Below are 14,719 nucleotides of genomic sequence, written 5' to 3' on the forward strand. Positions count from 1 at the left end.
CAGGCCATAAAGCCTTTGAGTAAATATAGGAGGAAGAAGAATTAACAAAGTCATTTGTAACACACACCTGTAGCAAAATGCACACAAAAAATAACTAGATTACTGATGAGCTTACCGACTGTGGCTACCGTAGCGGAGGCTGAGGAGAGTAAGGACTTGCCCCAACTGCCCCAATAGCCCCATCCAGTCTGGGGTGCTTCTTTAGAAACAGTCTCCTAATTTCCCAGTAGACAGAAAAACAAAAAGCAAAGAAAAATGGAAAAATTAGAGGAGAATCAGAATGTAAAGACAAGGTATCTAACTATTCGCCAAAAGTATGAGTGAACCAATACATACTATTTGGCTAAACAAACACAGATATACATTATCAGCATGTAAGTATCACATAGCAAGGCAACCATTCACAGACGTATTTATAAAATTGTATTTTAAGGTTGTAAAAGAACAAAATAAGCACAATCTTAAACTGGTATTGATTCCAAATTCCTTTAAATCCCAACTTTTTAATGCTGATATTTTAATAGATACTCTATTTTGCCTGCAGCCTGTGATACCTGAGCAGGGAGAACCTTTGGAGTCTCAAGGTCACTGGAAGACTTGGCCTCTGGTCTTTTCCGAGTGAGAGCTACAGGTTCTGATTTACTCTCTGGCTTGGCACTTTGGTCAACAGACTCAGAATTCTTGGCTGGTTCACAGTTTCCATCTTCAAGGATGGGGGTTGTTTCAGTTAGCACTGGAGTCTCAGTAACATCTTTATCTGACATGATTAGAACATCACCTGGCAAAATTAGAGCCCAAGAAAAAATGTATTTATATAAGTTTTGGGGGTATAAATTATTGCTTAAACTTCTTAGTTTGAGATTATTATAGATTCACATGCAAGTGTAAGGGGAATAGTACAGAGATTCCACACACCTTTACCAGTTTCCCCCAATGGTAACCACTTGCACGCTTGCAGTATAGTATCACAACCACGAAGCTGACATTGACGTAACCCACTGAGTTTATTCAGATTTCATCAGTCTGACATGCACTTATTTGTGTATTTAGCTCTCAAAAATTTTATTACATGTAGATTCTTATGACCAACACCACAATCAAAATACACAATTCAAAGGATCCCTTGTACTATCCTTTTTTAGCCATAGCCACTTCCCGCTCCTTCCAATTCAAAGCAACTACTGACCTTTCATGGAGAGATGTTCTCCATCTCTCTAATTTTGTCAATTCAAGATGCTATATAAATGAAATTACATAGTATGCTACCCTTTGAGATTGACTGTTCTCACTCAGCATAAGTTCCTCAAGATCCATTTGTGTGTATCAGTAGTTCCTATTTATTTCTGAATAGTACTTCATGATATGGATGTATCATAATTTGTTTATCTATCTACCCATAGAAGTATACATGGGCTGTTTCCACTTTGGGACTATTATGAATAAGATGGCTATTAAAGTTCATGTACAGGTCAGGCTTGGTGGCTCAGCCTATAATCCCAGCACTTTGGGAGGCCAAGGCAAGTGGATTGCCTAGCCTGCGGGTTCAAGACCAGCCTGGGTAACTTGGTGAGACCTTGTCTCTACAATAAATCAAAAATTAGCCGGGCGTGGTAGTGCTTGCCTATAGTTCTGCCTACTTGGAAGGCTGAGGTGGAAGGATCGCCAGAGCCCACCAGGTCGACACTGGGGTGGCCAAGAGTGTGCCACTGCACTCCAGCCTAGGTAACGGAGTGAGACTCTGATGCAAAAAAAAAAAAAAAAGTCCATGTACACATTTTTGTAGGAACAAACCTTCATTTCTTTGGGATAAATGATCAAGAGTAAAATCGCAGGGTCATATGATAAGTGCCTGTTTAGTTTTATAAGAAACTGCCATACTATTTTTCAGAGTAGCTACCCCATTTTACATTCCCACCAGCAATGAATGAGTAATCAGGTTTCCCTGCATTCTCACCAGCATTTGGTGTTGTCACTATTTTGGGGGGGGGGGCATTCTGATAGTTGTGTGTTACCTCACTGTGGCTTTAAAGTTGCATTTCTCTAATAGCTAATGAGGTTGAACATCTTTTCATCTATTTATTTGCCATTTGTATATACTCTAGTGAAATATCTTTGCGTCTCTTGCCCATTTTGTAATGAGATTTTTATTATTTTTACCATTGAGTTTTGTGAGCTTCTTATATATTCTAAATCATGTAAGAAATTAGCTCTTTATATATTATAAATCCTCAATGGAATATGTGGTTTACAAATATCTAACCCAGTCTGTAGCTTATCTTCTAACTGTCTTCATAAGGTCTTCCATAGAACAAAAGTTTTTAATTTCTCTGAGGTCTGATTTATAGATTTTTTTTTCCTTTTATTGATTGCCTTAAAAAACTCATTAGTTATTCAACATTCCTACCTCCATTTTTCCAGAGACATTATGAAACTTAAGCCATCAGATAGGATTTCTATCTGATCAATTTTTGAATACCAACATTATCCAACTCAACTCCTTCCAGAAATAGAGCTCTTTGGCAGCTTAAAGTCAAGATACAACCTCATACATATGGTGGGAATCCCCAAAAAAGGTATTTATAAAAAACTGTGTATTTATTCTTACGTGCTTAAACTTCAGTCACTGTCAAAGTACTCTCTATTTGATGCAATACACCTATCAAGACACTTTTTCTACTGCTCAAAACAGTTTCGAACTTGCCAATTGTGATGCCTTTTAGTGTTGCTGCCATTTTTTGCTTCTTCTCTTTCACATCGGCAAAATGTTTCCCTTTGAGGACTTTTGTTTCAATCCAGGGAAACAAACAAACAAAAAAGTCACTGGGGTGAGATTAGGTGAATAGAGAGAGTGAGGCACACAGGTCTTGCTGTTTTTGGTCAAAAATTGCTGAACACAGTACAGTGTGGGCAGGTGTGCTTGTAAATCACCCATCATGAAATAGGTAAATGCACTGAAAGAATCTCCTAGGAAAAAATTCACTGAAACCAAACACAGTCTCTCCCAACAATGCTAGCTGGTAGACTGATGCCGATGGGTTCCTAGAACACTTACCTAGCAGGAGAAGTCTACACTACAGGGCCTGCCCTCCAAATAGATAATACCATTTTTGGGGGTCTCACCTCATACATACCTATGATGTACACACATACTATTTGCATACATACATACACACATAACACACACATGACTTGGTACGTATAAACACATTTTTAATACTGATATTACTAGCCGGGCTCGGTGGCTCAGCCTGTAATCCTGCACCTTTGGGAGGCTGAGGTGAGTGGATTGTGGATTGCCTGAGCCCGTGGGTTTGAGACCTGCCTGGGCAACTTGGTGAGACCTCATCTCTACAATAAATCAAAAAATAAGCCAGGCGTGGTAGCGCACGCCTGTAGTTCCAGCTACTTGGAAGGCTGAGGCGAAAGGATCACCAGAGCCCAGCAGGTCGAGGCTGCGGTGGCCAGGAGCGGCCACTGCACTCCAGTCTGGGCAACAGAGTGAGACTCCAACTCAAAAAAAAACAAAAACAGAAAACAAACAAACAAAAAATACTGATATTACTAAGTGCAGAATTAAATCCAATCTAGGCCATCACAATGTTTCTAATGTATTAGAAAAGAAACATATTAACAACTAAGGTAGATTAGACACAGCACTAAAATGCTAAAAGAAAAGAAAGAATGAAATTATTAGAATCAAGCAATATAATTCATGAACAAAGTGCCTGAGCCTAGAGTTGTGGTTACAAACTGGGAATCTGAATACCACATTCAGCCTACGTATGTTTTTATTTTGCCTGCACAGTGTTTAAACTTTTTAAAATTAGTTGCTAACATTTAAAAATCAGGCTTCATATAAAAATATAGGTTTTCAACTTCTCTCTTGTAAAACCATCTGGCAACACTGGGCCCACCTCTGACTTGGAGATAACTAGCTGGTGTTAAATAGCAGCTGGGTCCTTGTAGACCAGGCAGCGCTCTCCAGTTTCCTACAATCACCCACCCAAATCCACTTCACTCATATATGTTACCTGATTAGCTCCTGTAGACATATGAGTTTGCAACACTTGCCTTAAAAAATGCTTAGGATTTTGACAGATGAAGAAGCCAGTGACAGAAATCAAGGATGTGGAAATAACACATGGGCACACTCAAAGGCCTAAGGTGTGACAGTATGGGATATGGACAGTCACCAGGAGTAGTTAACATGGCAGGGAAAAGGATGGGGAGCCATAAAGCTAGAAAGGTATATTACACAATACCATGGAGCTCAGATTCTATGGGTATATGATATATAGTACACATTTCCAAAACACATAGAAAAAAAAAATTCAGATACAACTACTTGCTGACATGCAAACCAACTTAGAAGTATTCACTCACTCACCTGAATCCTTTTTAGAATATCTACTGTGTGCCAAGTGGTACACTGTACCTCTGGAGATGAAGAACTAATGTAGGACCAGGCACTGTGGCACATACCTGTAATCCCAACACTTGGGGAGATTGAGGCAGGAGGACTGCTTGAGCCCAGGAGTCGAGACCAGCCTGGGCAATATAGTGAAACCTCGTCTCTGAAAAAAAAAAAAAAAAATCAGCTAGGTATGGTGGTGCATGCCTATAGTCCCTACTCGAGATGCTGAGGTAGAAGGATCGCCTGAACCTAGGAGATCGAGGCTGCTGTGAGCTGTGATCATCATGACCACACCACTGCACTCCAGCCTGGGCAACAGAGTGACACCCCGGACTCAAAAAAAAGAAAAAAAAAAGAACTAATGTAGAATACAATTTCTGCCCCACTCCAAGGAACTATCAAATAGGAGAAACTATACAGTTCTTGCACAAAGTTCAATTAATCTTTTGTACATATTAATCGTTTTTTTTTTTTTTTTTTACTATTTTTTCCTTTTGCACGTTCAAGGTCACAACACATCATCATTATAAATATTAAAAATAATATAGTAGTATATATATACTTATTACATAAATACAATTCATATAATTCTCTAAGAGACTGGAAGGACATCCTCAAAAATATTAAACATTAATTATTTCTACTGTTTCATTTGTACAACACAGGCTTAATGTGCATCTAAAATGTGCCAGACATTTGAGCTAAGTTAGAATTTTCTGTGGTGATGGCTGGTTATATTATCATTACCACCATTATCATTACTATCATTATTAAAATGGTTGTGCCATTCCTGTTCTCACCCAACTCATCATCTAGTCAGAAGGCAAAAATAAAGGAATAAATATCGGTTACATAGACTTATACTACTTAATGTTTTTTTTTTAAGTTTTCTAGATATTCTGCAGTAAGTGTGTGCTATTTTCATCATAAAAGGAGAAAGATCCCAATAACTAGAACATTAAAACTACCAGCCTTGGCAGTGTAGCAAGACTCCATCTCTACAAAAAAAAAAAATCAACTGGGCATGGTGCCTCATGCCTGTAGTCCCAGTTAGTCTCTCGGGAGGCCAAAATGGGAGGACCGTTTGAGCCCAGAAGTTTGAGGCTACAATGAACTATGATTGCACCACTGCATTCCAGGCTAGGCAACACAGCAAGACCCATTTCTTTAAAAAAATTTTTTTAAAGTAAAACTAAACGACTGAGCTACATTTTTAAGAGATAAACACACACTCACACATATGTAAATATATGTGTGTGTGCTGTACATATATACTCACTTCCGCTACTTACTAAATGGAGAGCGGGACAGCTCAGCAGCCAAGACCATGAGCTCTGGAGAGACTTCCTTCCAGTCCTGCAGCAATTTTAGGGAGGTCAGGTCACCTGTCTACTCCGTCTCTCCTCACCTGCCAAATGGGGTTATGGGTTTCTACAAAGATTCAACGTCGCAGGAAGAGAAAACCACATATCTTGTGTTCTCACTTATAAGTGGGCGCTAAGTTGCGGGGCCACAGGGGCACAAAGAGTGGTGGGACGGACACGGGGGATCCAGGGGACGGGGTGAGAGTGAGGAGAAGATGAAAAATCACCCATCGGGTACAACGCGCACTAGTTGGGTGCCGGGTACACTGCAAGCCCAGACCTCACTACTATACAATTCGACCACGTAACCAAGAACCACTTGTGCCCCTAAAGCTACTGGACTTTAAAATAAGTAGATAAAATAAAAAGTTATTACTTTTTTTAATTCAAAGGCAATGGGTGAGGGGCTGTGGACAATGAGAGGGACTGGGAACACTGCCTGCTGGCACATCCCCGTGCTCAGGTCCCAGCTGCTACTGGGACGTGGCGGCGGTGGTCTGTACTCATCTGATCGTTACTAAACGGGTCCCCACACAGGCAACACGCTCTTTCTCCCACACCAGAGGCGGGTCCCAGGTGGGCTCCGAAGTCCTCGGACGCTGACTGGAGCGCCACGCACACGCAGCGCTCCGGTCAGCACGGCGCCCCCACAGCCCCGCGCCCTGTCGGCGGTGTCTCCGCCACCCACCGTCAGGCCGCCTCCTGTCCCTCCCTAGTGACCATGGCCGCCCGGGCCTAGCCTTCGGCCCTCGCGATCCGCCGGCCTCGTCCCGAGAAGCCCCGAACCCCGCCAGCCGCCTCCCTCACCGCAGCCTGCGCCGCCGACTCGCCACTCCCGCTGCCCCGGAAGTGCCCCGTCAACGCGGAGGCGGGCTCGCAGGCCAGAGAGAACTTCCGGGGCAAGCAGCCGCTCGGACCGGAAGGAGCTCGGCGCGGGGCCGGTAAGTGGGCGCTCGGTGGGGGTTGGTTTGGGGGAGATGCTGGGGACGCGGAGGAGTGGGTGTTAGCCCGGGGGGTCGGGATGGGACGTGGAGGAGGCTAGGATGTGCGCCACAATTTTGAAGGCGTGGCCTGGGTGCGGGAGTTCAGTCTTGAAGCAGTTTTTGAGCACCAAATATTGCCAGGCACTTCCCTGGGCGTCGGGGTCACCCCGTGAACGAGCAAACAAGAGCCAGACTCTCTCTAAGGCTGACATTCTAGGAGGCGATACCGACCATAAACAAGTCAACAAACAGGACTGTCTGATAGTAAGTGCTTTAAGGAAATGTATAGGAGGTCATGGGGCGAATCGAAGTTAGGGAGTAATAAGCTTTATGAATGTCTGGGGAGAGAATTCCAGGCAGAGGGACTAGCACGAGCAAACTTAACAAGGTCAAGGAAAAGAAGAAAGGCTCCTGTGGATGGAGCAAAAATGTCAGGATGAGCATGCAGGGAAATGAGGGCAGGGACTTAAGACTCCGAATCTTCTACGGCTTATTCTTATGAGCAAGGGTAAGGAGTTTGATTTTTATCTGGAACTCAGTGGAAAACGATTGAAGGTTAAGATGACTCCTGGCCCCTCATTATAAAGATGCGTCTCTTCAGTTGCCCTTGAGCAGTGAGAAGGCGTGAAACCCGGACTGACAGGCATTAGAGTCAATCCTATTAAACAGATTCGGATAAACTGAATCCCAGAGAGGCCAAGGAACTGAGCTTTTTTAGGAACCCATGTCTTTCAACTTCATTTAATGCCTTCAGAATTATCATCTTAGTGTCCAGGTATAATAATTGTCACTTTGTAAAACCCTTCAGATATTTTCCTTTGCTTTTGTTGTTGCTTCTCTAAGTTTAGGTGCATCAAGTGTCACCTAGAATCTTGTAAAAATTTCAAAAACAAATTAAAAATCTGTATAAGTGTAAAATGAATAATTTCCTCTGGTTTTCTGTTGTAGTGGAAAATGCATAGAATTTGGGGCTTAAGTATGGAATCTTAATAAGCTATTTTACTATCTTCATCTTATTTATAAAATGCTGCTGATAATAATTATAACACCAGTTCTTAAACTTTTTGTTCTTAGAATTATTTTACACTTTTAAAACTTACTGAAAACTTCTAAGTTTTTGTTTATGTGGGTGATACCACATAAATGTTTGCCATTTTAGAAATCAAGTCAAATTTCAAAAAAGTTACTAAATCATTTAAAATGATAAACTTATTGCATGTTAACATAAGTAGCATTTCTATAAAGAATATTTTTCCAAAACAAAAAAATTACTGAGAATGCATTGTTTGACATTTTTTACAAATTTCTTTAATATCTGACTTAATGGAGGACAACTAGATTCTCCTACTTCCTGCAACATTCTGTTATAGTATCAGTAATCATGTAGCCTCTGGAAAAATTGCACTATATTGTGTGAGAACGAGAGTGAAAAAGGCACATGTCCTAGTATTACAAAAATAGGCTTGAAAAAAGTCTCAAGGATACCTAGGGGTCCTGGCACTACACTTTGAGAATCACTGAATTACAATATTGTCATGACAATCAAAAGAAATACGGGTTTGATTTGTAAATTACTAAAACTATATGCATGTTAAAATGCAGGCACCCAAGAGATGCCAGTAAGTTTGAGTGGGGCCAAGAAATCTGCATATTTAACAAGCACCACAGATTACTTTTATGTAAGTGGTCTAAAAATTACAGGTTGGAAAAACCAGTTATAGTAAAATTCTCCACTCTAGAGCAGCAGTCCCCAACCTTTTTGGCATCAGGGACCGATTTCATGGAAGACCATTTTTGCATGAATGGGAGGGTACAGGGAGGGATGTGCTAATGTTAATCTGTATTTGCAGCTGCTCCCCAGCAATAGCATCACCACCTCAGCTCCAGTTCAGATCATCAGGCATTAGATTCTCATAAGGAGCACACAGCCTAGATCCCTCACGTGCCCAGTTCACATAGGGTTCACGCACTTAGGAGAATCTAATGTTGGCACAGCAGAGCTCAGGCAGTAATGCAAGCAATAGGGAGCAGCTGTAAATATAGAAGAAGGTTCCCTGGCTCGCCCACCGTTCACTTCCTGTAGCCTGTTTCCTGTCAGGTCATGGACCAGTCCTGCTCTACTAAACAAAAAATAGATGTGTTTATCTTCAGATCTCTTATTAACAGATCTCTCCATTAACAGTTTCCAGAGCCCTAAACTCTGAAAAGTTAGTAAGAAGATTGTAGCAGACACCTTTTAGATTATGAGTCGATGAGTGTCTTTTTAGATTATAAGTCGATGAGTGGGCTAACTCAAAATGTTGAGCACTTGTCACAGGCAGTGTCCCTATGCCCAAGATTTGAGAAGGTTTTTAGACTCTGTCATTCACAATCATTTCATCTTTTGAACAGATAGTTAACTTGTAAGAGGGAAACTGTTAAGTCTTAACAAAAGACTACCCTTAGTATGCTAGAGTACTGACCAAACAAAAGAAACTTATCTGAAATTAGGAGGGTAGGGGTCAGAGTTTAGGTAAGAGGTCTTTCTGAATAAGGGAAAACTAGAGTTTGATATTGTAGAGGGTTTACAGTTTCCCTCAGGAAGATATTGATGGGAAGGGGCAGAAAGTTTTAAGCAAAGGAACAACTAAATCCAGAACTTCAAGGTTTTGGCTTTGAGCCATGGAAGGAAAGCTGGGTGATTGTAGGATTTAAGCAAAGAAGGGAATGATAATGATAATTAGCTTCCAGATGAAGAAACAGACCACTAAGCATATCATAGCTAATTAATGATAGAGGCCAGACTTAACTTCTAAATCCATTCATTCCTTCAGCAAGCAGTTGTCATGCATATAAGCACTGGCGCGCTCCTCATGATTTTGGTCCTGCTGCCTAAACCTATTAGAGAATTACGGATGCCAGGCTGGAATTTTAAGGTTATCTCGTGAGCAGTGGAAAATCACCAATAGATTTTAAAGTTACCTTGATTTGCTTGGATTCGTGTTTAGGACCTAAACGGGGGCAGTTTGGGGATATATGAAAGGAGTAAGGCAGGAGTTAAGGAGACCCATGCTGAAATTGAAATATAATGTGGTAGCCAGGTGACATAAAAGGACTGCAACCTAGGGCAGGGACAGTAGGACTTTAATGCTAACAATCTGCTCTTCATTTGCTTTTTCTCCCTTTGGCCAACTCAGATGCCACTTTGTCCATTTGTGTGCAGGGTTGTAGGAACTCCTGCATTTTCTAAGTGTGGCAGTACAGGCAGAGAAGTGTGGATGAGCTGCAATACAGCCTAAACACATTTAATTATGGAGAATGAAGCATTAATGTCCCAGTATGATTGGATTGAAAAAAAGATACCATCAGGGCATCAGTGCTTTCTCCTTTGCATTATCCCAGAACTATTTCTGCAAACAGCAGTTCCCTCAGCCAGTTTAATATTGGGCCACCAGAACGGAAACAAGCCATATTACTTCCTTATTTACTTATGTTGCGAATTGGAACAGAGGGGAAATATTTCTTTCTTCAGAAGTTGGCAGGAACAGCAACAAGGCAATCTGTTAGGAATGACCGCTATAGGCGATTTTCTTTCATTTTTAAATAATGTAGTCAATATTCAAAATGGTTTTCTGGGGTAAAATCATCTACATGTCTGATTATTCATGATCCTAGCAAAACTTACATTCTGTATACCTAAAAGATGAGAAAGGAGTTGGATGAAGCTTGAGTATCACACTTACCTGTTACATTTTTATATTATTGCTGAAGAAAGGTAACATAAAATTTTATCAAGTAACTTCATCCACAAATGCAGTCTAGATAGCCCTTTTAACTATTTACAGGAAGGTGACACTTTGATTTTCCTTTCTGAACTCCTTATTCTTCAGCTTCAACTGTTAGCTGCTGAACTGAGAATAGCAAGCATGTTATTATTAGAGGACGTCTCAAGCTTGCAATTGAACTCTATTCCTAAAATTTGTAAAGTTCTCATAATCACACTTCTCTTCAGTACATCTCACACTGTCTTACTTGGTTAGCTGTTTCTGCCCATGCCTTTCAAGCTAGTTTGTAAATTCTTGAGAGTCTGGGACAGTGTCCTAAATCATTTTAGCATCCCTTGCAACACCTACTATACTTCATCTTGCATGGGATAGGCCCTTGATTGAACTGAGCTGTTTTCAAGTTACTGAGCTGAAGGAGCACAATGGTCCAAGTCGGCACAGTTTGTGTTGCAAAAGTAGCAGAAACCCATTAAAGCTAACTTAACTAAAAGAAGACGTAGCATTAAGAAATAAGTCAGGGCTATCCTGACCCCAAGGGGTTCCTTCACTCTTTTCTCCTGCCGTCATCTTCTTGGGCACGTCTTTACCAGAGTTTTCTCCCATCGCTGCTTAAGCACCTCTTAGCTACCAATGGGTTGTGTCTCCTAGCAGCTCCAATCAGAAGTCCTTTCTTCAGGATGCCCATGGTGTGAGTGAAGTGCCCGATATTGACTGGGTATATCAAGCTATTGTGGGCCCTGTTTCTCTGGCATGATGTCCCTTTGCCAGGCTATTTCTGCCACCTTTGGCCTAAGAGCAGTGTAAGGGTGCACGTAGTGTTTTTCTAGATCCTATCTTGTTGTTTTCTCTAAACCTCTAATAGAGGCAAGTGACTGTGTCTTACAAAACAGGAACCACAAATCAGGGCACGTGGGCAGTTTGATTGCCACACCCTGGCGTATAAGGGAGTAGTTAGAGACCAATGATGCAGAGTACCAGGTAGCCACAGCCACAGGACTTAATGTTTTTCCCCTGCCTAACCATTTTCCCACTCACTACATTGTTCATGTGTTGTCTTCATCTTTGTGGCTTTAATTTTGAATAGAATTGAATAAAGAAGTTTCTTTAAAAAAAAAAAGTCACGCCTAGCGTGGTGGCTCACACCTGTAATCCCAGCACTTTGGGAGGCCGAGACGAGAGGACTACCTGAGCCCAGGGTTTCGAGGCCAGCCTGGGCAACTTTACAAGGCCTCATCTCTACAATAAATCAAAAAATTAGCTGGGCATGGTGGTGTACACCTATGGTTCCACCTTCTTGGAAGGCTAAGGCAGAAGGATCACCTGAGCCTAGCAGGTTGAGGCTGTGGTGGCCGTGAGTGTGCCACTGCACTGCAACCTGGGCGACAGAGAGACTCCAAAGTCATATTAGAGCCAGGAAGTAGAATTCTGTCAGGAGCCGGAGCAGTGTGTCTGAGTCTCTTACTCTTCCATGCTTCTCTCCCTCTTCCCTCTCTCTCCTTTCTTCCCATTGTCTCCCTCTCCATCTCTTTTGTCCTTTCTCTTAGTTTTTCCTTGTATGTGTCTAAACCTGACTGCCTTAGCCCCCATTTGCCTTCTCGTCCTCAAGTGGCCCTAACCCATGAGTATTTCAGTTCCAAATTCCAAGAACAAAGATTCGGATTAGCTTAGTCGGCTGGTGGATTGACTTCCCCCTGGGCCCAAGAAGATAGGAGATGGGCTCAAAAGAGGGACCCATAGGCCAACTGGATCACAGCCAAGAGTCTATCATACACTCAGGATTCATAAAAACAATGGAGCGTATCATGGTTGGGATCCAAGTGCAGTTTACGATGCACATATCCTCCATGTTATTGCAAAATATGTATTCACAAAGAAAAATAAAAGTGTGAAATTTTAAAGATGAAAACTGTGTTATGGTATCCCCCCTCCCTCCCAAGATTTTTAAATGGTTGCATGGTATTCTTAGTAAAAGGGTATATAATGGTATTGCTATCAGGTGTGTATTTTAGCACAATATCTGAAAAAACCATCAACAATAATAGTAGCGAGCTTATTCAGTGGTTACTATTGCTAGACTCTGTGTTTTATATATACTACCTCATTCAGACTTTGCAGTAATCCTATGAGAATAGATACTAATTGTTTTCCTCAATTTAGGGATGAGGGGACTGAGACACAGAGATTAAGTCATTTATAAAAGTTGCAAGGCTGGTTAGAGTCTAAGCCAGTGTTTGAATCCTGTACTCTAAACCTGTCTGCTGCCCAACTTTATCAGAGACCTTCAATTGTGCTGATCCAGAGTACTCTTAACCTAGAATGGAATGTGATTAGTCCTCTCTTACGCGAAGTGTCTGGTCTGGAGCACCATTAAGCAGGGTGGTTGCAGAGGAGACGAGGAACTACCAATGGCCCTTAGATGCTAGGCGGTGGACCTGCTGCCCCCTGAGTCATCCAGGGATCTTATAAAAAGCTATAAATTCCAAGATCCAAAACCAGGGTTCTTACTAGTGGGACCTAAGAATCTATATTTTTTAGCCAGGCTGGGTGGCTCAGCCTGTAATCTCGCACCTTGGGAGGCTGAGGTGAGTGGATTGCCTGAGTCCGCGGGTTCGAGACCCACCAGGGCAACTTGGCGAGACCTCATCTCTACAATAAATAAATTTTTAAAAATTAGCCGGGCGTGGTAGCACGCGCCTGTAGTTCCAGCTACTTGGAAGGCTGAGGCGGAAGGATCACTGAAGCCCAGCAGGTCGAGGCTGCGGCAGTCTGGGCGACAGAGTGAGACTCCAACTCAAAAAAAAGAAAAAAGAATCTATATTTTTACAAACTCTCTAGGTGATGTGTTATTCTGCCTGGTTTGGATACTTTGGACTTGGTGATCTTTTATTCTCACAACACTGCCATCTAAGATAAGATGGTAAATATAGACTTTAGGGGTTGAATCAGATACCTTGAAGGACTTTTGAGATTATTAGCATTGGCAGTCTTTGTCTCAGAGTATATAATAGGTGCTAGTAAATGGGTGTCGATTTGAATAATTATAATCCCTGTTGCATAATATTCACTTTACTAAATTTAAACTAATCTCCATCAATAAATATGTACTGAACATGTGCTAATTATGATGTATAGCAGTAAAAAATACAGTCCCAGTGCTTAGGGGCTCACAGGTAAGCTAGGGAAGAGTGCCTAGCAGTACAGAGCTGCGCATACCAGAGCCAGGTGAGAAGTGTCGGTGGGGAGGGCCCCAAGCATCAAGGAGAAGCCATCTTGTATCCAGGTGTACTCTGGATTTCTGTGCCAGGCCTTGATAGAAAGCTCAGGGAATTTGCAGCAAAAAGGGTGTCCATGCACAGGCAGTGCTGCGCCAAGCCTTGCATGTGTGAGGACTCTGCCTGCCTGTAGCCTCTCATGTTTCATTCTTCCAAGCTCTTGAATCTCAGAGCAGGGCAATTGAGTCCATTTCCTTTATTTTTGATTTCTTCCATACTAGCTACCTTTCTTCTGGGGGCCCATGACCACCCCACAGGTGATAGTCCCCACATTGGTCCTCTCCATTCTTTGACCTCTTCCTCTTGGAAGATACATCCTCCACTCGCTTCAGGCACTATGGTTCCCAGAGTCCATCTCCACTGGCCCAGACCGTTCCCCTCCAGAGTCAGGAATCAGACCAAACATTTTCTGGTCACCACCTCTCATTACCACAGCTGTAGCAATTTTTCCCGGATTCCTCCTGACCAGAACCAGCTGCTTTTTCCCTATCCCCTGGCCCTCTACCTGGGACACTTCCCTTCTATGTTTGATTTCTATGTTTGATTTCAGTGTTCCTCCAGGTCCTGCTGCACACCTCTCTTTGTCAGAGAAGCTTTCCACAGTGAGGTTAGCTCCCCACGTTGGGCTTTCCTAGCAACCTGTATTTTCCCTTGGGTAGCACTGAGCATATTTTGTATATATTTAGTTAGTGTCTATGTCGTCTGCCAGATGGGAGCTTTGTGAAGGCAGAGACTGAGTGTGCAGGACAGGAGGTTGGCACATAGTAGGTGGTGTTCAATGGTTAGCACATAGTAGGTGGTGGTCAATAGACACTGTATTTTTAATCAGTATTTTTTATGATATTGTGGGGTACAGTTAAGGGTTAGGTATACAGATATGCTTCGTTCAGGCACCCTTGTTGATAAGAGGTGTCTCCCCATC

General features: G+C 42.2%; 2 protein-coding genes across 2 annotated transcripts in view; one reads left to right on the forward strand and one right to left on the reverse strand.

Moving 5' to 3' along the window:
- The window catches only part of FAM114A2 (family with sequence similarity 114 member A2), a 41,107-nt gene extending 35,249 nt beyond the window's left edge, over window positions 1-5,858 (reverse strand). The window contains exons 1-3 of the mRNA XM_021708831.1: window positions 5,707-5,858; window positions 555-778; window positions 116-215 (exon numbers count right to left, since the gene is read on the reverse strand). Of these exons, the coding sequence (XP_021564506.1) occupies window positions 116-215; window positions 555-778; window positions 5,707-5,743 (361 nt within the window). The 5' untranslated portion in view covers window positions 5,744-5,858. The remainder of the gene's footprint in view (window positions 1-115; window positions 216-554; window positions 779-5,706) is intronic.
- An 815-nt stretch (window positions 5,859-6,673) lies between these two features.
- MFAP3 (microfibril associated protein 3) overlaps window positions 6,674-14,719 on the forward strand; it is a 15,695-nt gene continuing 7,649 nt past the window's right edge. Inside the window, exon 1 of the mRNA XM_021708845.1 lies at window positions 6,674-6,719. The gene's annotated coding sequence lies outside the window, so the exon portion shown is untranslated. The remainder of the gene's footprint in view (window positions 6,720-14,719) is intronic.

The sequence above is a fragment of the Carlito syrichta genome, unplaced genomic scaffold (genome assembly GCF_000164805.1).
Source record: "Carlito syrichta isolate Samal-C Ts95f unplaced genomic scaffold, Tarsius_syrichta-2.0.1 Scaffold64588, whole genome shotgun sequence".
Classification (NCBI taxonomy): Eukaryota; Metazoa; Chordata; class Mammalia; order Primates; family Tarsiidae; genus Carlito; species Carlito syrichta.